The 23,826-nt window shown below is 50.3% G+C and overlaps 1 protein-coding gene across 2 annotated transcripts in view; it reads left to right on the top strand.

Annotated features, from left to right (window-relative positions):
* Window positions 1–23,826, top strand: part of CRTAC1 (cartilage acidic protein 1) — a 164,084-nt gene that overhangs the window by 131,995 nt on the left and 8,263 nt on the right. Inside the window, exons 9-15 of one of the 2 annotated variants that reach the window (XM_019035335.4) lie at window positions 31–113; window positions 1,039–1,139; window positions 1,611–1,779; window positions 12,634–12,779; window positions 14,157–14,199; window positions 16,594–16,737; window positions 17,185–17,864. In XM_019035335.4, the coding sequence (XP_018890880.3) occupies window positions 31–113; window positions 1,039–1,139; window positions 1,611–1,779; window positions 12,634–12,779; window positions 14,157–14,199; window positions 16,594–16,737; window positions 17,185–17,303 (805 nt within the window). In that variant the 3' untranslated portion in view covers window positions 17,304–17,864. Of the gene's footprint in view, window positions 1–30; window positions 114–1,038; window positions 1,140–1,610; window positions 1,780–12,633; window positions 12,780–14,156; window positions 14,200–16,593; window positions 16,738–17,184; window positions 17,865–23,826 lie in introns of those variants that run through there. The other variant, XM_019035334.4, reaches the window with a different exon arrangement.

Raw genomic sequence — 23,826 nt, 5'->3', positions numbered from 1 at the left:
ACCAGAGCAAGCCTGTCTCCTCTCCTGCAGCGTCATCCGTAGGGAGCACGGAGACCCCCTCATCGAGGAGCTCAATCCCGGCGATGCCTTGGAGCCTGAGGGCCGGGGCACAGGTGAGGGGCACCTGGGGGATCTGGCCTGCACTGCCCCCTTAGCACTGTTCATACACTGGGGTGAGGGCGGGAGGGATGGGACAGCCAGTCCCACATCAGAGCCACTCCTGTCCCTGCCACACTGAGGGCTGAGACTCAAGGGCAGGGGTGAGAGTGGAGATGGGAGAACCCTGGGGACAGCCAGGCAGGAAGCAGAGGAGAGGATGGTCCACTCCCCCAATCCCAGGCTGATGGGGGGGTGGGGGAATGGGAATCTGTGTGTCCGTGGGCAGGAGCTTCTCTGGCCATGCCTTGCCAGGTGGGGATGGAAAGGAGAGGAGAGAGCCCCTTCTGCTCTCAGGCAGAGGATCTTGCCATCTGACCCCTCCCCTCTTGGCACTCAGCTTGTTGTCAGACAGAGCACTGGGCCAGGAGTCCCAGAACCCAGCTCTGCCATTGCCTCACTTTGTGGTCTTGGAAAAGTGACTTTACCCTCTGGGTCTTGTTCTCCACATTCATAAAATGGGGATAATTATATCTGCCCTCTTCACCTCTTTGGGTTGTAATGACGACCAAAAGGAGCCTATGTATATGCAAACACTTGGTAAATTGACAAAAAAAAAACCTGTGCAAATATAACAGGTGTGTATTATTCAAACCATAATAGAAAGACCAGAAAGAAGACCATGTGGTCTGAGTAATTTGCACACACCCTCTCCATGCAAAGACCAGGGGAAGGAAGGAAATGTCTGTCCCTTGAGTCCTATCCTGAGGCTGCTGTTAGGAAGGATAGGAGATGGGTGCCAAGCCCCAGCCTTCCTGCCCCGGTGCTGTGCTTTCTCTGGCTCCCACGCCCAGGGCTGTGGATACTGCACTTGGTTGGGAGCGTCTCTCCTTTGTGGGTCTCCTGGATTACGGCCAGAGGTGAAATCTGCATCGTTTGTAGGGGGTGTGGTGACCGACTTCGACGGAGACGGGATGCTGGACCTCATCTTGTCCCATGGAGAGTCCATGGCTCAGCCGCTGTCCGTCTTCCGGGGCAATCAGGTGCGCTAAGACCTCAGGAGCCACAGATCCCAGCCCTGTGTGCTCTCGGGTACCTTGAGTTGGTGAGGGCAAGGTGGCGGGGTGCTGGCTTGGCCAGCATGGCGGGTAATGGAAGTCCCAGGCCCTGGAGGAGGGAAGTAAATTCCAGCAGCACCGGGAAGCTCAGGAAGGGCCGCCTTGGGAGAAGCCCTTGCCTCTCTGCCTTCCACTATCATTTATCTGCCAAACACTGTGCCCTGAGTCCCTCGGCTTTTGTCTCCTCTGTCTGCAGTGCCTCTCCTTCATTCAACCAATCTGTCTTCCCCTCATTCATTTTTCTTGTTTGGCTTCCTCTTTCTATCTTTTTCCTCTGCCTGCTTTCTTCTCTTCCTCCTTCTTCTCCCTCTCCCCCTCCCGTCCTCCCTGGCTCCCTGCTCTTCCCATCCACCATGCTGATGCCCACCGGGTGTCTGCCTCTCACCCTCTCTGCAGGGCTTCAACAACAACTGGCTGCGAGTGGTGCCACGCACCCAGTTTGGGGCCTTTGCCAGGGGGGCTAAGGTCGTGCTCTACACCAAGAAGAGCGGGGCCCACCTAAGGATCATCGACGGGGGCTCAGGCTACCTGTGTGAGATGGAGCCTGTGGCACACTTTGGCCTGGGTGAGTCGGGGTCCGGTGGGGGACAGTGAGCTGTTATCAGGATGCTGACTGATTCAGGGACTCACAGCCCGAGCATCCTTGGGCACCGCTCTACTGTGACAGCCATGGTGGACACCAGCTACTGGGGACAAACCCTGCTCTGAGATGAGCCTGAGCTCAAGGAGAGGCGAGTGGAAAGTGCTGGTTAGATTTTCATGCATCTCACTTGCAGGAGTCCCCACCCCAGTGCCTCTGTGGAATTAGTTCACCTTGGGGTCAGAGTGTTTAATCCTCCATTTGTTCAAGGCTGTAGGCTTGTTCAAATGCTGGGCTGCACCAAACGTGTCCAAACCAGCTGTTTCCCTGGCCTCTTGGGAGCTGGTTCAGTCTTGGACAGAAGGCTTGGGAAACCATGCGTTCTCAACGGGAGTGAAGTCACCCCAAAGGGGAGAGAGTGGGTTCTTGGCAAGGGCAGGGGGATGACAAAATCCTATTTTATATATATATATATATATATGTAAAAGCATCAGGGGCTGGGCACAGTGGTTCATGCCTATAATCCTAATACTTTGGGAGGCTGAGGCAGGTGGATCCCTTGAGCTCAAGAGTTCGAGACTAGCCTGGGCAACATGGCAAAACCTCATCTCTACCAAAAGTACAAAAAAAATAGCCAAGCGTGGTGGCGCATGCCTGTAGTCCCAGCTACCTGGGAGACTGAGGTGGGAGGATCGCCTGAGCCCAGGGAGGTAGAGGCTGCAGTGAGCCGTGATTGCACCACTGCACTCCAGCCTAGGCTGGAGTGAGTGAGACTCTGTCTCAAAAAATAAAAAAAGCATCAACATGCATATAGCACATGAACAGATATACAGTATATCTGTGGCATTAATGGAACTATCACTACACACCTATTAGAACAAAAATTAAAAATAGCGACAATACCAAGCGCTGACAAGGATCCAGGTAGCTTCTGGAGATCAGAGAAACTGGATCTCTCCTGCATCACTGGTGGAAATGTAAAATGATACAGCTACACTGGAAAATCGTTTGACAGTTTATTTTAAGAAAACAAAACAAACCTAAGCAAACAACTGCTACCCTATGACCCAGCTATCATATCGCAAGCCACTTATCTCACACGAATGAAAACTTATATCCACACAAACATCTTTACATTTGTTCATAGTATCTTTATACTTAATAGCCCAGAACTAGAAACAACCTAGGTGTTAATAGTTCAAGTGACTGTGATACAGCCCTTCCGTGGAATATTATTCAGCTATGAGAAGAATAAACTATTGATACGTGCAAAAGCTTGGTAGATCACCAGGGCACTATGGTGAGTGAGAAAAGGGGAGAAAAAGCTCATCTCCAAAAGTCACGTATGGTAGATTTTTGTTTACATAACATTCTCAAAATGACGAAATTATAAAGACGGAAAACAGATTGGTGGTTGGCAGGGCTTAGAGATGGTGGAAGGGAGAGGGGTGGGTGTGACTATCATCAAGGGCAGCCCGAGAGGGTCTTTCTGGTGCCTCATGCCATGGCAGATCCCTGGGTAGGCAACCTGCAACCATTGGGTGAAACTGGGTGAAGGGCGCAGAGGAGCTCTCTGTACTATCTTTGCAATTTCCTGTGAATCTATAATTATTTTAAAATACAACATTTTAAAATAAATATATGGGGGGAATTGGGGAAAAAGTCTAAAGAAGCTTCTGGCAGGGTAAGGGGATTACAATGATGGAAAAAACATTGAGAAACACCAGCAGGAGTAGAGGAGCCCAGAGTGTCTTCACTGAAATGCAATGGTTCAGAAAGCGCTGGAGTCAAACATTCCTAGGTTCAAAATCAGACACCTTCCCCAGGTGTTCACACCTCATGAGATGATACCATTTTAATATAAAAGGAGTAGGCACTATGGTCTCAAATTAGTAAATACAAATGTTAATATTATACACATATCATATGTGCAGAAAAAAAAACTGAAAGGCAATGCAAAAAGTGAGAACAGTGATTCTGTCAGAGTGGCTGGATTAATATAGTAACTCTCACTTATTCCAGACACAGTGCCAAGCACTTCACTCTTATTACTTCATTTAATCCTCATGACTACCTTGTGAGATGAGCAATATTATCCCCATGTTACACGTGGGAAAACTGAAGATCAGAACAATTAAGAAACCTGCCAAGGTCACATGATACTTAAATGGCAGCACTGGGATTCAAACCCTGGCTTCCTTGAGCGTGTGGTTTTCATTTTCTTCCATATGTTTTGTTGTGTGTGTGTGCTCCAATTTTTATAGGGAACACATAATATTTATGTGTAGTCTGAAAAAGAAGCAATAAATATTTAGGGGACCCAGAGCCTGGTTATATGATCATTTTCTTGGGCTGTTTCACCCTGGATAAGTCAGCCTGAGGTTGGAGTGTTTATCACTCCTAAGGCAGCTATGTGCTAAGCTGGCCCTAAAGGCACAAGACACCTTTTAAATACATAGTCCTGTCTTGCAAAGTAGCAGTAGCCGACACTTATCAAGCAATTAGTATGTGCCAGGCACTGGGCTGAGTGGTTTGCCTAAGTCACTTCATTTGATTTTCACAACTTGAAGAATCAGGTAACATAACCCACATTTTACAGGTCAGAAAACTGAGGCTGAGGTCAAGTAACTTGCCTCAAACCACACATCCACAGAGTAAGGAGAGCTGGATTTGGATCCCACCTCCCTGACGCCACGGTCTGAGTTCCTGACTGTGACTTAACACCTCTGGTAGCTGCTTTGTGCAGCCAGCCAAGCACCAGGGTGACCACCATGGTATCGTAGGTGGTTGCTTATCCAGGGTTCTGGTTGGATATCAACTCCCCCACTCCGTTGTGCCAATAAGGCACACCTCGCAAATCAATGGCAAGGGCAGAATGGGGGCTGAGATTCTCCTTCCCCACATCTCAGGGGCTGCCTCTGCTATTTTAAGAGGTGTATTAGGGGCCTCACTTGGTCCCTTCTCTGGCCAGAATCTGCCCTGCCAGGAGAATAGATTGCTTTTTTAACTGGAAAGCCTTAGCCAGGTCATGTGGTGGGGAGAAGGAGGCTCAAGAGCCCCTTCTGGGCACCTACTCCCCACACTCAGGGTTATGTACACTGCACTTCATTGGGAGCTCCGCCTGGTGCAAGTCCTTGCTATTTTGCAAGGCCCTGGGATTTGTTCTTGGTCTGAACTCTGGCTCAAACTGCTCTAAGGGGCCTCCCGGCAGACTCCTCTCTCTGTTGACAGGGTCCATTCCCAGCGGCACTAGAAGGCAGGCTGCTCTAGAGGCAGGCCCCTTGGGTCACGAGGCGCCTCAGCAGGTGGCCAACCCAGCCGCCAGGGACACAGCGAGAGGCGGGGCAGTTCCATCCCTGCAGCTCCAAGGCCCCTCTGGATCTTTTATGAGTGGAGCTCAGGGCAGCCCTTCCTGACTGATGGGGGAGCCAGCAATGGAGCAGGAGCGAGGGCGCCAGTGGAGAAAGCCAGATGGAGGGAAGGACTTGGGGGTGAGAGAACAGGGGGAGACAGAAAGACAGAGATGAGCCTGTGGAAGACCAAGAGAGGCAGAGACATGGGGAAAGAGGCAGATAAGAAATGCCCCCTGCCCTGCAGGCTGGCAGTGGGTGGAGGAAGGCAGATGGACACGGGACTCTCATGCAAGGCAGATCTGGACACACCGCCATACTGGCCCCGTGGCCATGAGAGGACTCAGGCGAGAGAAATCAGTTTTGTTCTGGGCAGCTTCCCAGAGGAAGTGGGACTGGAATTAGGTCTAGAAGGACAGTAGGAGCTTAGAAGGGGTGGACGAGGGCCTAAGGAGACCATTCTAGGAGATGGGCTGGCTTGGCCAAAGGCCCAGAAGTGGGAAGGTCCAGTCCAAAGAACGGGAATGTTTTGGAAATTTTTTTTTCTGATTGTAAAAACAATGTATATTGATTATAGGAAAATAAGAAAACTATTTTTAAAAGAAGAAAAATTACTCATCATTTCACCACTGTTTGGAATATTAAGGAAAAAGTAAATGTTTCTTCCTTCACCTTCCCTCAATATCATTTGATTCATTTAGTGACTACATATTTACTGAGCACATACTGTGTGCCAAACATAAAACTGAAGATCCTTGCCACAAGCCATCTACGTTCCAGTAGAAGGAACTTATATACATAATACACATAGTAAATAGGTAAATATATAAAATGTTAGAAGATATAATGGGCTACGAAAAAAGAAAATGCAGCCGGGTGCAGTGGCTCACGCCTGTCATCCCAGCGCTTTGGGAGGCCAAGGCGGGCAGATCACCTGAGGTCAGGAGTTTGAGACCAGCCTGACCAACATGTAGAAACCCTGTCTCTACTAAAAATACAAAATTAGCTGGGCGTGGTGGTGCATGCCTGTAATCCCAGCTACTCGGGAGGCTGAGGCAGGAGAGTCACTTGAACCCAGGAGGCAGAGGTTACGGTGAGGCAAGATTGTGCCATTGCACTCCAGCCTAGGCAACAAAAGCGAAACTCCGTCTCAAAAAAAAAAGAAAAAGAAGAAGAAAAAAGAAAATGCAGAACAGAGGAATGGATTGGGAGTGCAGAGGGGAAGGGGCAACAAGGAGCAGTTTTCCAACACAGTGGTCCAGGTTGGACAGGTCATACTTGTGATATGCTTTTATTATGTGTCATATACACAGGAACACACTTACAGACACATATTTCTTGGCAATTTTCAAAATCAAAAGAATGATATTTTCCAATTGTTTCTGTAACTTGCTTTTTTCCCCCTCTTAACCTATGTCCAAGGCTGGGTACAGCGGCTCATACCTGTAATCCCAATGCTTTGGGAGGCCAAGGAGGGAGGATTGCTTGAGGCCAGGAGTTCAAGACCAGCCTAGGCAACATGGCGAGACCCCCCTTTCTACAAAAATTAGCCCGGTGTGGTGGTGCAAGCCTATAGTCCCAGCTACTCAGGAGGATGAGGCAGGAAGATCGCTCAAGGCCAGGAGTTTGAGGCTGTAGTGAGCTATGATCAAAACACTGTACTCCAGCTTGGGTAACAGAGTGAGAGCCTGTCTTACATACACATGTGAGAGTGTGTGTGTGTGTGTGTGTGTGTGTGTACACATCCTGGACAGCATACCAAGTCTGTGCATATCTCTTGTTTCCTTTCAGTGCTGTGGAGTATTTCACTGTGAGACAGCACTCACACTCATCATCTATTTACCCAGTCCCCTCTGGAAGGACAGTTAGATTGTTTCCAATTCTGAGCAGTTGGGGTGAGAAGCGGGGATGTCAACAACATGAATCTGAAAAAGGCCTGCCTTGAGGTCCTGCATGACTGAGGAGTAGAGGGGAGGGGCCGGCGGGAAGCTCCCCTGCCAGCACTCACAAGGCTTCAGCTTGCCTGCCCCCAGGGCCCCTGCCCCCTTCCTGCCTCCATGAGTCACGCGCTGCCTCCCCATGACTTTGCAGCAAGGTGCAGTGTGCATGTGTGAGTACACGGACATGTATGTGAGTGTGTACACGTGTGCCTCTCTCAGACAGCCTCAGCCTTGCCCTATGTACATCGTGTCTGCTCCCGCGGAGCACACCCAGAGGACGCAGGCCCTCACCTGTACTCCCCACCTCCGTCCATGGGTAATGAGTGCATGGGGGGTTCCCAGAGGGCCCACTGTGTTGTGCAGAGCTCTCATAGCGACATCTTGCTGTGGGGTCCCTTCTCAGTGGACCCTGCCTTGCTCAGTGGACCCCCTCACCAAGTTCCACAGCCCCTCTTCACCCTGGCCTGTCCCTACTGCTCCTCGGTGCAGACGGACCTCCAGCTGAAAGTAAACATTTCTGCTTATAGCCCTTGTCGAGGGCTCCCCCACCACCAACCTGGTTGTTCGGAACCCACCCCCAAGGCCCACATGCCCACCCTCCACTTCCCAGCTGGCAGCAGGCCGAGGCAGCTCACTCCCAAACCCGGAAAATAAAAACAACACCAATCATCTATTTGCCTCCGCCAACTCCACTGGGAGTCACTGGCTCAGGCAGCCACCCCAACCATTCTCCCTCCCCCCTTCCCCCTCCCCCTCTTCCCTCCCCCCCACTGCCCCTGGTATTGCTGGTGCCCCAGCCCCACCCACACATGCCACCGTCCTTTCAGCTAATTGCTTGCAGGTGACTCAGAGCTGCCTCTCCGAGCCAGCTGATGCTCATTTAGGGAAGGGAAATTCAGTGGCCCACATAAAAATTGCTTTATTAAAGTGCAAAAATATTCTACCAACTGTATTCCCACCATCTGTTTTGTTTGTAATTCTTCTGAAAAGTGCAATTCTCTCTGCCTCCTTGGCCTCTGTCCTTTAAAAGCTGCCAGAGGTGACTCACTGCTGCTCCTGACCTCATGTCTCTGCTGGTTAATGGGGGGCGCTCTTCTGCTCAGCCCTCCCCTATACACAGGCCTGGCAGGACTGGCTGGCTTCGAGGCTGCTGGTGTGTGGTGTCTGGGAGCCAGTCCCCCTCAGCCTGTGCAGCCCCGGGAAGACTTAAGATGTTATGCAGATTTCCTGGGCAGAGGGATGAGCTGCGCCTAAGGACAGGAGACTGGTTTCCAGTCCTAGCTCAGACACCCAGTCCTAGCTCAGACACCTGCAAGTCACTTCACCTTGTCAAGCCTCAATGTCGGTATCTGGAGAATGGGGATAAATACCCACCTCGTAAGTGTGAAGCCGCTGAAGCCCCTCCCCAGTCTCCTCTGATACACATTCCCACCTGATACACATTCTGACACTCTTTCCCGCTCTGAACTTCTTCCCGATCTTCAACTACAACTTACCCTTTCACGCTGCTGTACCTTGGCCCACACTGTATCCTCTCCCTGGAACGCTCCTTCCTTCCCTTCTCCGCCTCACAAACTCTTACTCCTCCTGCAATACCCAAATGAAATGACCCGTCTCTCTCACCACATGGTAACAGTGCTGTTGTGGCACTTTCCCAGCTTATAATATAATCACTTGTATTCATCGGTCCCATGGGAATCATGAGAATGGGGCCTGGGTCTGTCTCATTCTCTGTTGAATCCCAAATCCCTGCACAAAGCTTGGTATATGGTGGCTGCTGGGCGTGGGATAGGGTGGGCAGTGTAACAGGGGCACAGTAGATACCGGCTCTGGGATCTGTCAGACCTCTGCTGGGCAACTGGGCGATTCACTGCATCTGTCCATGGCTCCACCTTCTCATCTCTAAGGCAGAAATGATAACACTGGCACCTTCCTCATGGAGATGTGAAGTTTCGATGCGTTAGCATCATAAAGCACTTGGTACAGCTTGGGGCACGCTGTGAGTGTTCACTGATGTTACCAACACCTGAAAGCCCTTTGGAAACTGTAGGGAGACCCCATGCCCAAGAGCCGATGGTGCCAGGGATGCTGAGGTGAATGGTTAACAGCAGGCCAGGACTCCTGCTCCAGGGTAGAAAGGCTGTGCTTCCTAGGAGTGGTAAGGCTGTTGGCCAGCACCCCCATCTTACAGATGAAGTAGCTGAGGCCCAGAGAGGATGCCCAAGTTAGCAAAACACAGTGGCAGAGGAGGGAGTCCTGCTGGTTGTGCTTTCTGAGGCCTGCTTATCTCATAGCCCCAGGCCCCCTGCACCACGTCTGGGTCTGGAGGAAGCTGCAGAAGCAGGACTCAAAACTAAGTCCCGCTGGTGGTGGTGACTCACGCCTATAATCCCAGCACTTTGGGAGGCCGAGGCCGGGTGGATCACCTGAGGTCGGGAGTTCGAGACCAGCCTGACCAACATGGAGAAACCCCATTTCTACTAAAAATACAAAATTAGCCGGGTGTGGTGGCAGGTGCCTGTAATCCCAGCTACTCGGGAAAGCTTTAGGCAGAAAAATTGCTTGAACCTGGGAGGCGGAGGTTGTGGTGAACTGAGATCCCACCACTGCACTCCAGCCTGGGCAACTAGAGCAAAACTCCATCTCAAAATAAAAACAGGAAAAAAAAAAAAAACTAAGTGCCGCAAGTACCACATGCAAATCTGTGATTGTCTATGAATATTCCGTGACTCTTTTGGGTCTTTTGTGGCCCTTCAGTCAGTCTGGAAAACACATTCATGTAGCTGTTCTGCAGGCTTAGGTAAGAAACATTTGCTGTTCTTTGTCTCCTTCTTTTAATGGCAAATATTTACCTTTTATATGTGCCACTTAACTTGGGAACTGTACACCCTGAAAATGCCAAATCTCTTGCGCCTCAAGATTCTACTTCAAATTAGAAAAAAAAAAAAAAATCTGGCCGGGTGTGGTGGGTCACGTCTGTAATCCCAACACTTTAAGAAGCTGAGGTGGGTGGATCACTTGAGGTCAGGAGTTTGAGATCAGCCTGGCCAGCATGGCGAAACCCTGTCTCTACTAAAAATACAAAAATTAGCCAGGCGCGGTGGTACATGCCTGTAATCCCAGCTACTCAGGAGGCTGAGGCAGGAGAATCGCTTCAACCTGGAAGGGGGAGGTTGCAGTGAGCTGAGATCCCACCACCACACTCCAGCCTGGGTGACAGATTGAGATACTATCTCAAAAAAAAAAAAAAAGAAAAAAGAAAAAAAAATCTGTAGTTGGCACTCCCCAGTCCCATTTTCACCCCCCTTCTGCAGAAGGAATTCTTGTAGATTGAGGGAGTGATGAGAAATAATTTCTTGCTTGATAAAGCAAAACCCAGAACGGTAAGGTTGGGCCTGGAAAGAGAGGATTTCCCTGTGGGAAGAGAAACTGAGCTGTGTGGGAGGGGAACTCAGTGTGTGAGGATGAGCCTCTGTCTCCGAGCCTCTCCGTTGCTGCTGCCTGCTGTGCCCATGAGGGCAGCGGCTGCCTCTCCATGGACTCTTCAGAGTGTAGCTCTGGTCCTGGCCCTCATAGGCCCACAGCATGGCAGCAGCAAGGCTGGGATGTTCCAGTGATACTCCCCTGGAGGCCAGGGTGAGAGAGCAAAAGGAGACCAAACATGGGAAGGATCTAGAAGCTGGGGGATGTGGCTCACAAGGCGTAACTCCTTCTGGAACCTCCCTCATCATGGGTCCTCCCCCCAGCACCTGGCTCCCTTCCTCCATGCCCCACAGTGGTCTCTACAGGAAGTCTACACAGAGATTCTCCTCCAAGTCTGCAAGTGGCCTCCAAACCTCCTTTTCTAAAATATGGGAACCCCTTTTATATATCAAGACATTTTGCCAACTACTGTCCACCCCATAGTAGCTATCATTGTAAAATTCATTGGTGGATAGTAATGACCAAATGCGAATATACATTCAACAGCAATTTTAAGTTTAATTTGTTTTCTAACAGTATCTACATATATTAGGAAAAATAATAGTGCATATATGTGGGTGATATATTATTTAGCCTGGGAATGGTGTTTGGGGAAGTGTATTGACTTCAAGGCCCCCTGCAGGACCCCGTGTCCCCACATCTGCTCAGCCCTGATGGGTGATAGAGTGGGCTGTGTTCTCCCCCTGTCTGTGCTGGACACAGCTGTCCTTCCCAGGGGCTGACCTGAGAGCAGCCTCTCCTGGAAGGTGAGGCCCAGCCCCCGCCTCCTCCCCACCCCGATCCATCACCATTAGCCTGACCTTGCCACAGTGACGGGCCTGTTTCCTTACGCGGGGAGCTGGGGCCTGCTTTGACAGTGCCTAAACATCTGACAAATCTTTTCAGCCTGCTTTCCACCAATGATGTGGCACGTTGCTTTAGGGTTGTGTGCAAATGGATTCACTGTGAATATCTCTGAGGTTCCCATCATCTTCTGTAAGCATCTTAGATTTGTAGAATGGTCTTTCTCCTCTGTCCTCCACCTGCCAGCTCTTTATCACTCCATCTTTTCTAAGTTGTTTTTTGTTTGTTTTTACTTTTTTCAGAAACAGGGTCTCACTATGTTGCCCAGGCTGGCCTTGACGTCCTGGGCTCAGACAATACTTCTGCCTCATCCTCCTGAGTAGCTGGGATTCCAGGCATGAGCCACCATGCCCAGCTCTTTTTCCAAGTTATTATGTAGAGCTCAGTGCAAATGCCCCCTCCCTAAGAGGCTGTCCCTGACCACCTGACTAGACAAGGCCCTGGCAACCCCCAGCTCCTCCTTACCTACTTGCCCTACTTTTGTCAATATCTGGCATTATTTATTTGTTCATCTGTTTGCTTGTCTCCCCAATTGGGCTGGGAACTCCATGAGAACAGGGGCATCCCCAGTGACAAGAGAGAGCCTGGCCCTTAGCAGAGCTCAATAAATAGAAACACAAGAAGCATTCCTGGGATAACAAAGCCAGTTAGCTGCAAAGCTGGGATTTGTCCCCAGGTCTCCCACCCACTTCCCACCATGCTCTTTCCAACATACCAGGTAAGGGGTAGAGCCATGATTTGAACGCCAGACTCCAAAGACAACCTGCTTATCACAGGCCTTACTGTATCCTCCAGTACAGCCTCCTGATGCTTGGCCTGTCTGCTAGAACGTGAGTTCAAGAGCTGCACTATCCAACATGGCAGCCACCAGCCATGTGTGGCCATTAAATTTAAATTAATTAGAGTTAAATAAAATTAAAAATTCAGCTCTTCAGTCACGTGAGTCCCACTTCAAGTGCTCAACAGCCACATGTGACCAGTGGCTACTGTACTGGACAGCACAGATGCAGAACATTTCTGTCCTTGCAGACAGACAGGTCTATTGGACAGCATTGCTCCAGAGAGGAGGGACCTCAAATCTGTCTTGTTCACCATTTCCCTAGCACTTAGAACAGTGCTCAATTCATGCTTTTATTCAATGGATGAATTAGTTGATGCTGATGCTTCCGCTGAGAGCCTCCTGCTCTCCTCTGCTGCTGATGCTCTCTCCTTCTGTCCCTCAGGGAAGGATGAAGCCAGCAGTGTGGAGGTGACGTGGCCAGATGGCAAGATGGTGAGCCGGAATGTGGCCAGCGGGGAGATGAACTCAGTGCTGGAGATCCTCTACCCCCGGGATGAGGACACACTTCAGGACCCAGCCCCACTGGAGGTGGGCAAAGGCATCTGGGCCTCATAGCCAGAAAAGCGGGCACCACCCACAATCCCATGGGCTGAAGCTGGGTTCCCAGGAATCTGCAAACTCAGCCTCTAGAGTGATGGAAATCTTGGCAAAGTGAAGGCTTCATACTGATCCCTCCATTTGTAGTTTGCACAACACTATCACACCCACATCTCTTCTGCTTCTCAAAGAATCCCTGGTGTATTGGCAGGGCAGGCATTTTTGCACCCATTTTACAGAGGAAGAAAACTGAGGTTAAGAGAGGAAATCCACCAAGGCCCACCAAGGCTGTACAGCCAGTTGTGAGCAAAGTTTTAAAATGACCCCAGGTCTGTTGCTGCCCTCCTGGTTCTTTCCGAGTCTCTGACAAGACCTCCTATTGCCCTAGGGTGGGGCTCAGAGCCTGCAGCAGGGTTTCTGGAGGCTCTTTGAGGAGCAGCTCTGGACCCATCTCAGCAGTGTCGTTCCAACTCTGATGGGGTTCACTTGGTGGTGATTGACAGGAACCCACTGAAACTGACACAAATGAAGGGGGCTTATAAGGAGGATCACTCATAAAACTCAGGGAAGCTCAGGATGAGTAGAAACTGGCAGCTTGATGGCCTCAGCCCTAGGAGCTCAAGGACCTTTGTCAGTGCACTGGCTTTGGGAGGAGAGGGGCCCCTCTTCCCCAACAATCCCCATCCACCCACCTCATTCATCAGTATGGTTGATTGACATTTTGTGTCATGTGTGTTACGTTTTTAGTCCCCTGCCCCACCCCAGGCTGCTGTCTCTGAGACCCCCATATGGGCATGGTGGAGCCTCCACAGCCTGGCAGGGCCAGCTCCCAACTCTTAAGTCTCTGAGTCAATTTGTCCAAATTCTTGCTGCAAAGCCTTGAGTCTTCCCTCCTGCTAGGATGTCCACCCATCAGCCCTGGCCAGAGAGGTGGGACACAAGCATGGCTGCAGGCACCCACCCGTGTGAGGGAGAGGTTCTTGGAGAAGTGAATGTGGGCAGTGAGCAGACACCTCAAAAAGCATCTCCCAGCCCTCATTACACTTTGCCCTGACAGACCCAGCCTCAGTCACAGGGTGATGCTACAGGAGGGACAGGTTCTGTTAGACGTCCCAGCTCGCATGGATCCTCTGCACAGGGAAATGAGCAAGAGTCTGAACCATATCTATTCATGGCCTTCCCGCCAGGCTTCTGTTCTCAGCGCAAAGGAAGGGTCTTACAAGGGAGGGGGCTCCCCCCAGGCCCAGAGCTCAGAGCATGCCTCACACTGTGGTTAGGGTGACAGCTACTCTGTGGCTGTGACTAGGAGGGAACCTGGGATGGGACCTTCTCAACTCACTCATGTCTCTGCTTCTGCCCACCTTACAGTGTGGCCAAGGATTCTCCCAGCAGGAAAATGGCCATTGCATGGGTGAGTTGCCTTCAGTCACCAGGGCATGGGGTAGAAGCCGGAATCTCCCTGGGGAATGCCCGCCTGACTCATGTCAAGGTCCAGGGTGCAAGCAAGGGGTGGAAAGGAGGACAGGGGAGGGTGTTGTTTGTTCTGGGACTCCAGATGCCAAGACAACCACCACATGACTCACCAGGGTGGGAGTGATATTAGTGACCCACAGGCTGAATCACTGCGGTTCTGGAAACTGGCAGTGTTTCCCTGCCATGAGTACCGAGAAACTGCAGATGGGAAGGAGACACACCACCACCCTGGCACAGGGGGAATAGCCACATGCCATGGCCAGCAAGTCCATGTGGAGCAGCAAGCAAGGGGGCTGGCAGGCAAGGGTGTGCATTGCCAAGGGCATTGGGGGCAAAATAGTGTATGGAGTGTGGTCACAGTATGGAACGGAGACTGCAGCCTGGTGCAGTACTAGGGCAGGCAGGTAGCTGCAGCACTACCAGGATGGCAGCTCCTTGATGGTCCAAGAACCTTCTGAAAGTCCCCAAGGGCCTGGAATGGGAAGGGGCAGCCTAGAAGTTGAGTGTCCAGGAGACCTTCACCCCCAACACTTTCCATCCCAGTGACCAGCAAGGAGGGGTCAGGCCAAGGATCCCTCCTTCCTTGAACCCTCATCCAGCATTCTTCCCAAGTCTACTCTGCAGCTGCTCATTAGCCCTTTGCTACTGAGATACAGGAGTAAACAAGACAGATACCACTCTCAGGAGCTGAAAACCAATGGAGAGCCACACAAGTAAACAGCTGACAACCACACAGTGTGATCAGGGCCCAGATGCGGGAGGGCAGGGGCTTGGAGACTACAAAGCAGGGGCCCTAAACCAGCCTAGGGAGGGTCCTAGAAGGTGCCCTAGAGAAAGTGAGGTCCAAGCTGGGCCCTGAGGGATGAGGAGCAGTTCGGCAGTCACAGAGAGGGGAGACAGGGTTCTGGTGGGGGGCACTGTCTGAACAAAGGAGCACAGGTGGGGAGGTGGAGGAGCAGTGGTACCAAGGGTGGCTGGAGGAGGAAATGACTCCCCTACACTCTCCACATGCCCACCCAGCCCCACTCCAAACACATAGTGCAGGTGCATAGAAATTCCAGAGTCTTCTCCGCCTGCAGGAAGGACCCTTTGAGATCAGCCTCCTCTTCCTTTTCATCACCCAACAGGCAGTTATGTGCCTCATACACAGCACGTGTCATGCTGGGAGCTGGGGATGTAGGCCAAGTGCCACCCCCGCGCCTCCACAAGAGGGGCATCCATTCTAGTGGAGGGAGACAGACCCTGAACGCATGACCGCACAGCTGGACAAGATGATTTCAGAACCCTCTGAGCAAGGTGCTCCCTGGAGACTGTTCCAGAGAGAGTGGTCAGGGAGGGCCTCGGGGGGAAGACTTTGAGCTGAGACCTGAAGGATGAGAAGGATCTAGGCCCAGAAAGAGCTGAGGGAAGGGCAGAAGTGAAAAGCGGGAGACAGGACAAAGGCTTTGTGTGTCGAAGGAGCAGGAGGGATGCCAGTATGGCCTGGAGATGATGGAGAGTCCGTAAGGCCCCTGTAGGGAGTCTGAATTTTGCTCTTAGGAGCCTTAGAAGCTAAACTGGAGAGTAATATGCTGTGATTCACATTTTTAAAGGCTCCCTCCAGCTGCTGAATTGCAGAGTGGATTGGAGGGAAGAGGGGAAGCCAGGTATTCTGTGAGGAGGCAGCTGCAGAAATCCAGGCAAGAGGTCACAATGGCAGGAAATTGGGTGGTGGCAGAGGAATGAGAAAGAGGTGACAGAGAGAGGTGGACTGGTGGACTGTGGGGCAGAGTGGACAGGCTCTGCTGTGAAATTGCACAGGGGGCAAGAAAGATGGAGGAATCAGGGGTCACTCTGATTTCCCCTTGAGCAGCTGATAGATGATGGGGGTGTTGATTGAGCTAGAGAAGAGAGAACAGAGGGCCAGAATCTGGGCAGGGCAGGGCAGAATCTGGAGTTCTATTTTGGACATATTAAGCATGAGGTGCATCTTAGACATCCAAGTGGAGCTGTCAAGTAGGTCATGGGTTATTGTATTCGTGAATCTGGAGCCACGGGGAGAGGTTGTGACTGGAGATAGAACTTTTGGAATCATCCATGCATGAAGAGATCACCTAGAACGATTGAGGTAGACAGAAGAGAGGACCCAGGACCAAGCCTGAGTGCCCACCCCCCGCCCCCAGCATGTAGAGACCAAGTACAGGAGGAGCCAGCCAAGGGAACTGAAGCAGGGAAACTGAGGCTCTGCGAGGAAGGCACATTCCCAAAGCCAGACAGTGTATGGGCAGGCAGAGCCTGGGCTGGTACTTGCTGCCCCACACCTTCATGGTGAGTGGTTCCCCTCGCCTTGCAGACACCAATGAATGCATCCAGTTCCCATTCGTGTGCCCTCGAGACAAGCCCGTATGTGTCAACACCTATGGAAGCTACAGGTGCCGGACCAACAAGAAGTGCAGTCGGGGCTACGAGCCCAACGAGGATGGCACAGCCTGTGTGGGTGAGTGGGGCCCCAGCCATAGGCCAGTAGCAAAAGGATGTTGTTTTCCATTGGGGAGCTCTGGGTAGGCCCCAGATCAAGGTCCCCAGCCCCTTCCTTCTCCCGGCTGGATAGAGTCTCCTTTGACCCATATTGGGTCTCCAGGGAAGACCATGACAGAGGCTTGGAGAAGCCCCATCACTTCTACCATCACCTGAAGGGCCAGGGGATGCTGTGTCCTGGCCTGAGGCTATCATTCTTCTTACCTTTCCTAAAACAACTGTTCCTACCTTGAGGTCAGCCCGTATTTTCATAGCTGGGATATAAACTAACTCCTACTACTCATCTTTGGCTGAATTTCTAAACTGGTAATTTCTTCTTCCCAAACTCCTTCCTCCACCCCCACCCCATCCCCACCCCCTTTCTCTTTTTCCCATTTTCTATCTCCCTGCCCCATCGTTTTTGCAGCTCAAGTGGCCTTTTTAGGTGGGTATTCTTCTGCCGCCTTTAGAATCTCTGAGCCTCTCTCTCGGGCCTCATATCTTTCTCTAGGCCTTGGACTTTGCCTTCAGTTATATGCACTTTAAATCCCATCAATAAAGGAAAAAACAAAACAAAACTAACAGCCTTTGTGGAAAACTAAATCTCTCTCCTGCTGCCTGTCTCTCTCTCTCCACGCCCAGTAGGTTCTGCTGTGTGCTCCCTCTGAATGGACAACAGGGGTGGCCATCTTTGAAAAGGGAAGGTTGGGCGATACTGACACAACCTTAGTTGTTTGTGAAGACTTTCTTTGCATGTTTTCTGAGGAAACAGAAAGGAAAGTCTCCAATACCCCATCCAGTCTCCCTCACTCCTTCAGAAGACTCAAGATAGTCTTGTATCCTCCAGTGTCTCGTGAGCTCATTATTTTGCCCTTAACAAAGATGGCTCCCAGGTGGTTGCTTGCTGGTTGATCCGATAATGTACCATGTGCCTGCTGGTTTGGCCTGTGCTGTTTCTGCTTTTTGCCCCTGACTTCCTGTGCTAGAGAAAGCCTTATTGGTGTTGGTGGTGGTGATGGGAGGGAAAAGGGTGGTCCTTTGGGACTCTTGATAAAAATGTTATCATTTGAACTTGCTAAGCCTTCCAGCCTCTTTTCTGAAGAAATTATGCCAATAAACTCTCTACTAGATATTAGTGCCAAGCTGATGATAAAAAGGGTCTGGGGCAAGTAGAACTGATTGGAATGCTGAATTAGGAGCAGCCCTTCCACCATGAGATGCTTTGAAAGCAGATCATAACACAGAGCAGGTGTCACCCTCAGGCACCAGCAGTGGTTTGGTTGTGTACAACAATGTTCACATTTGGGGGACCAGGGTTTGGGCCAAGTGAAGGATGTGTGATGAGTGAGGGGCAGAAATGGAGTGTGTACTCTAGGCCTTTTACCTGCAGGAAGTCACTTCTCCATGCTGGGCCTCAGTTTCCCTAATGTAGATGACAAGAGAGTTGGGCTGGTATATCCCTAAGGGCCTTTCCTTTCTAAGACTCCTCAATGTCTGGCTGGACATAGGCCTGGCTCATCTCAGGTTACTCTGATTTCTAGAAAGAACCTTGCTACTTGGTCTCTGCAATCTGCTTGGAAAATAGAATGCTCCTGTAGCCAGAACACCCTTTGGAAATGATGTAATGCCACAGAATATGCTCACGACCAGCCTCAGTAGTGAAGGCTTGTTATAAAACATAGATCTATTCTTCATGGGGAAAAAAAGTCATCCCAGGATATAATAAAATTACACTTAAGAATGCAGCAACTCTTTTAAAAACATATTTAACAAAAAAAAAACCCCTGCCATTTTCTGATATCATAGTAATACTCCTAATAAATCACAAAATATGAATTCCTTGTAGCTAGTGCTGTTTTTACACTTAGAACAGAAGCATAAATGAAAAGTTTTTAAATGAAAACAGCTACAATTTCCCTGAAAAGCAGACCCCAACTTAAAAATCATTCCACTTCTAGAAAGCCCATTCCTGTGTATTGACAGAGAATTAAAGATCTGAAAGGGCTCCAGAGATGAGGCTCAGAGAGCTGAAGTGTTCAAGGTCACTGTGCCCAAGGTCATGGAGCCCACTGCTCCCGAGGCCAGGGCTGGAGCCCTTTCCCACCACACCATCTTGTCAGAGGGTAACAGGCAGCTCTGTCACTGTTCAGACTATTCCCTAGTCCTTCTGGAAGCTGCTGCCTTTTAAAAAATGAACAAAGCGGATCTAAGATAGTGAGATAAGTAAAACCCAAAACCCATGGAGGAATGGTTCCAAATGCAGTGGTAAATGACAAGATAACAGAGCCCATTGACTGTCCATACACAACAGCACAAGAAATAAGGGACAAGACAACTACAGAGACGGCCTGCCAAGGACATCATGGGATTCAGGGTGACAGCAGACTTCAGATGATGCCTTATAAGTGATAACCATGAATGCCTTCACAATGAGTTTTATATAACAGGGTATATCTGTGTCATGTGATCCTGTTGGGTGAGTGGGGTCCAGTGAGTTGCAAAGAGGAGTTCTAAGTTCCCACAGCTGATAAGAGCCCACTGCAGCACTCAGACTCCAGGATAAGGCTTCCATTTGATTCATTCATGAGTTCAACAGATACTGATTGAGCACCTACAATGTGCCAAATATTTGGTTAGGCTCTAGGCGTACAATGGTAAATGAAGGTAACAATGGTAAGTAAAAGTAATATGTGTTGATCCCCTACTACTATGTGCAGGTACTGAGCTAGGCTCTAGGCATACAATGGTAAGTGAAAGCAATATTTGTTGAGCCCCTACTATGTGCCCAGTACTGAGCTAGGCTCTAGGCATACAATGGTAAGTGAAAGTAATATTTGTTGATCCCCTACTACTTGCAGGTACTGAGCTAGGCTCTAGGCATACAATGGTAAGTGAAAGTAATATTTGTTGAGCACCTATTATGTGCCAGGTACTGAGCTAGGCTCTAGGTATATAATGGTAAGTGAAGGTAACATTGTTGCCACCCCTACGCTGCCTTCCCTCCAGCCAGATAGAGGAGCCAAGTGCACAGGATGGGAGTGGGACACCAAGGAGCTTTCTAAAAAGTTGAGCTGAATTCTCAGGTTGCTATACCAGAAAGCAAGCTCTCTGCATTCATTCATTTACATATTCATTCAGCAAGCATTTATTGAGAATATCCTGTATGACAAGCACTAGGTTCCTCCCATGAGGAATGTGATAGGGACCCTCTAATGAGGTAGACAAGTCCCCTGCCCCCAAGATGCTTGTGTTGCAAGAGATACAAGGCTGAAAGATACAGAGGACAGGTGGATAGTGAACCCACTCAACATTACCTACCACCTCACCAAAAAAAAAAAAAAAAAAACAGAGCCTCCTCATTGAGCTAGCAGTACAGGCTTTTTGAACACGTGCCTCAAATTCAATGCATCTACTGGTCTGTGCTATACCAGCCACAGATTTGTGGGTGCAAAGCTACCCCCAAGCTACCCAGGCTCAGCATTCCCGTTCCCCTCTTTCTTCTAATCCCTTTCTCTGAGACCTGTGGGAGCCCAAACTGTTCCGTCCCCTCCTGCGCACAGATAAGTCTGTCTTTTCCCTGTCCCTTAGCCCCACCCAGGCTCCTGACATCTTTGTTGGCTTATGCTACACTTTAATTTGTAACAAAAATAACAAATGCCTTTAGGGGCAGTCAAGTAACGAAATGGACCCGGAAGGGATTATGCAAATGGAGGAGCTGGTGCCCCACCTGCCTGCACCAGGCAGCCACAACTCACTCCAGCAGGAAGGTGGGCCAGTGCTGCCACAACTACCCATTTTTCAAGAAAAAAGAAATAATAAGAATAATACCATTTTTATTCTGCTCAAGAATACTCCCTCTTCACAGGCACATACCCCTTAAAATGACAATAATAGCTTACATTTAGTGGGCTTGGCGTGTCTCGGTTGAATCTAAACTCTTTACAATAATCAACTCGTTTAATCCTCATAATAATCTCAAGAGGAAGGTACTGTAATTATCCCAGGTTTACAGATAAGCTAAATGGTTTGTGCAGGGTCATACAGCCCAGACAGACGAAGGCAGGACTGGATCCCAGGAGTCTGGCTGTCAGCTGGCACTCTCAACTACCACTCCCTTCTTCATTTGGGATGGTGAATTGGTTTAAGCAAAAGCCACAGTCACTCATGCTGCCCAGGATCAAGAGCAGGATTGGGAGGGGAAAAATGGAGCCCCTGGAAGCCTAGTGATCTGAAATAGTCCTCCCCACGGTCACATTCAAGTCTGCAAGAAGAGGTGGCAGTGCTTGCTAATGTCGAGAGTCCCCTTGCCAGGCGGGCTCAGCCAACCTTCACTGAGGCAGAATGGTAAACCATCCACTAGGCCTCTTCAAGCATCTACACGGTTGCCAACCCTACTCTGGGAAGGTGCCATTCTGAGGGCCAGGAGTTTGATTATGTGTCACTCTGGCTGCTATGGCCCCCTCCCAGGGTCTGGGCATCACACCCAGGCCAGTGCCACTGGACCTCGGCCCAAGCAGGAACTCCGCTCCAGACTCCAAGAGCCCCGTGGAGACAGGAAGATGAGCACTTCATTTTTGCAGGGAGCCAGCCAAGTTCTTCCAACAGATTCCAGGCTGAACCTCCACCCAGACTTCCAGCCCAGAAGGCAAACCGAGCCCCTCCGTGCCTCCCTGTGCCTAGGGCCAGCCTTCTCTGAGGCCAGAACCCCAGCCACAGGGGCCAGGAACATGCCAGAGGTTGCTGTTGTGTCTCTGTAGCAACAGGCACATCCTGGAAGGAAGGCAAGAGAACATGGGCTGGTTAACACCACAGATGACGCCAGCCTCTCCCACGGTGGCTTGTCCTCTAAGGAACTACTGTTGACAGTGAAGTGGTCAAAAAATAGGCCACCAGAGGGAAAATGAGACGCAAGAGAGAAGAAAACATCCTCCAGGAAAGCAGCTAACATTTATGCAATGCCTGCCATATGCCAAGAACTTTACATCCATGTCTCCGTGAATCCTCACACCCATCCCAGAATATAAATGTTATTAGTCTATTTTATTACCAGAGAAACTGAGACTCAGAAACAGTAAATTATGCAAAGTCACATAGCTAGCTAAAATGGCAAGAGCTGTAATTCAACCTCATGACTAGCTCCAAAGCCTGGGTTCTTAAGCCTTATGCTGTGCGATCTCTAGGTAACTGACACTGGGGAAGTTATTTAACCAGTTGTTCATGTGATGTACAGTGACTGAACGCCTACTGTGTGCTGGATGTTGTTCTAGTGGCTTGGGATATACATCTGTGAACAACACTGGCAAAGGTCCCTGCCCTAGCAAGACGTGGCAGGCACTAAACAATACCCAGAATAAGGAAAGTCTGTAGCATGTTGGAGCATGATACGTGCTATGGAGGGCTGGAGAAGAGTAACATCAAGACCATCCGGGAAGGCCAGGATGGAGGTGAAATGCCATTTTAAATAGCAGCGGGGGCAGGGGGGCTCCCTGAGAAAGAGGCATTGAGCAAAAACTTAAAGTAGGTAAGGTGTCTTTGAACCTCAGTTTTCCCATCTGCAAGATGGGGATAATACCTCACAGAGTTATTATATTAGACTTGACATGGTGCCTGGCACATAGAAAGCCCCCAACAAATTAGAGATACTATTATTAAGTAGCCATGTTCAGGATGGAGCCCCGGGCCCATTCAGTGCCAAAGCTCCTGTGCTTCCCAGTACACCCTGCTGCCACCCAGGACACCTGTGGTGGGAGAGATGGGCAGGACGGGGCCACCTCTGGAGAACTGACAGGTTCACCAGAAAAAGATGGCAAATGGCCATAAGGTGCAGAGCCAACCTTCCTGGGGCCTGGGCTGTGCTATGTTCAGCTGAATTCTCACACAGTGCCATTCCCAGAAAGAAGAGTCATAAAACAAAGTGAACTGAGCTAGGCGGGCATGGCATGGACTGGGCCATACAGAGCAGAGGTCACCAGGAGCTAGTGAACTGGCCTGGGAATTTGGCCCTCAACAATCACAGAATCCTAGAGCTTTAAATCCAGGAACACCTGAGAAGTCATCTAGTCCTCTTCCCTCCTTTTCAGACATGGAAACCAAGGCCCAAAAAGGAGCTGCAACTTTCCAAAGGCATCTGCACCCCCGTCTGGTCCTTTTCCCTGCCCGGGTTGCTGGCTGCTACTCAAAAGAGCTCAGCTCTAGGCTGCTCCCAGCACCCTTCTCCAGAAAGCTCCAGGTATTCCAGAAGCCCAAGTGTATGAACAAGATCAGGAATAAGAGAGGCAGGGCTTATCCTTCCCGCTTTGCTGACATGGAAACTGAGTCAGGATACGTGCCCATCAAGTAACAGAAGAACCACACTTGGTCCTTAGAACTCAGCTGGGATTAAATACAGATCTGAATGGGGGTCCCCAGTGCAGAGAGGAGCCTGTTCAGCTGTGAGGAGGGAGGCAGGGTCAGGAGAAGGGTGCGGCAGATGGAGAATCTGTATCACCCGTTCCCAGAACGTCCCGCCCAGAACCTCATGCCCTCAGCCTGCCTGCCAGCAGGAAAGCAGTCTGGGGCCAGAATAATTCCCCTAAAGCTAGCTGGTTCTCCTTCTTCATGGCCAGCCCCAGAGCAGCCAGGAAGGATCTCATCCCCCAGAGTCATTTAATGCACCCTCCCCACAAATGAAAGGGCTAACTTCCCTCCCTCCACCCCAGACCTGGCTGTAGAGCTCCTGGAACAGGAAAAAAGCACATCCTCATTCCCCAACTGCTTATGGAGACCATGGCAGAAGGACAAGTTTAGGCCAAAGGAAGGAAAGTGAGCCAAACATACACCCTCTCTGCAGTTCAGATCCCCAGACTCAAGGTTTAGAGCCCTCGAAGGCTGACACAGAGGAAAGAGGGAGAAGGAAGCCTGGGGCTGCCCTCAGGGCACCCAGTCATTGGAAAGTCTCAGTGCCTCCTCCCACTGCAGAAGGTGTCTCACATGTGCCAAAATGCCATGTTCATTCTTAGAGCTGTGCACAGATCCTATGGCCCTCCCCTCTCCCTTCCTTTCACCTGTCCTTAAAATTTTCCCTTCACAC

Source organism: Gorilla gorilla, chromosome 8, assembly GCF_029281585.2.
Source record: "Gorilla gorilla gorilla isolate KB3781 chromosome 8, NHGRI_mGorGor1-v2.1_pri, whole genome shotgun sequence".
Lineage (NCBI taxonomy): Eukaryota > Metazoa > Chordata > Mammalia > Primates > Hominidae > Gorilla > Gorilla gorilla.
This window is presented reverse-complemented; position numbering and strand designations above follow the sequence as displayed.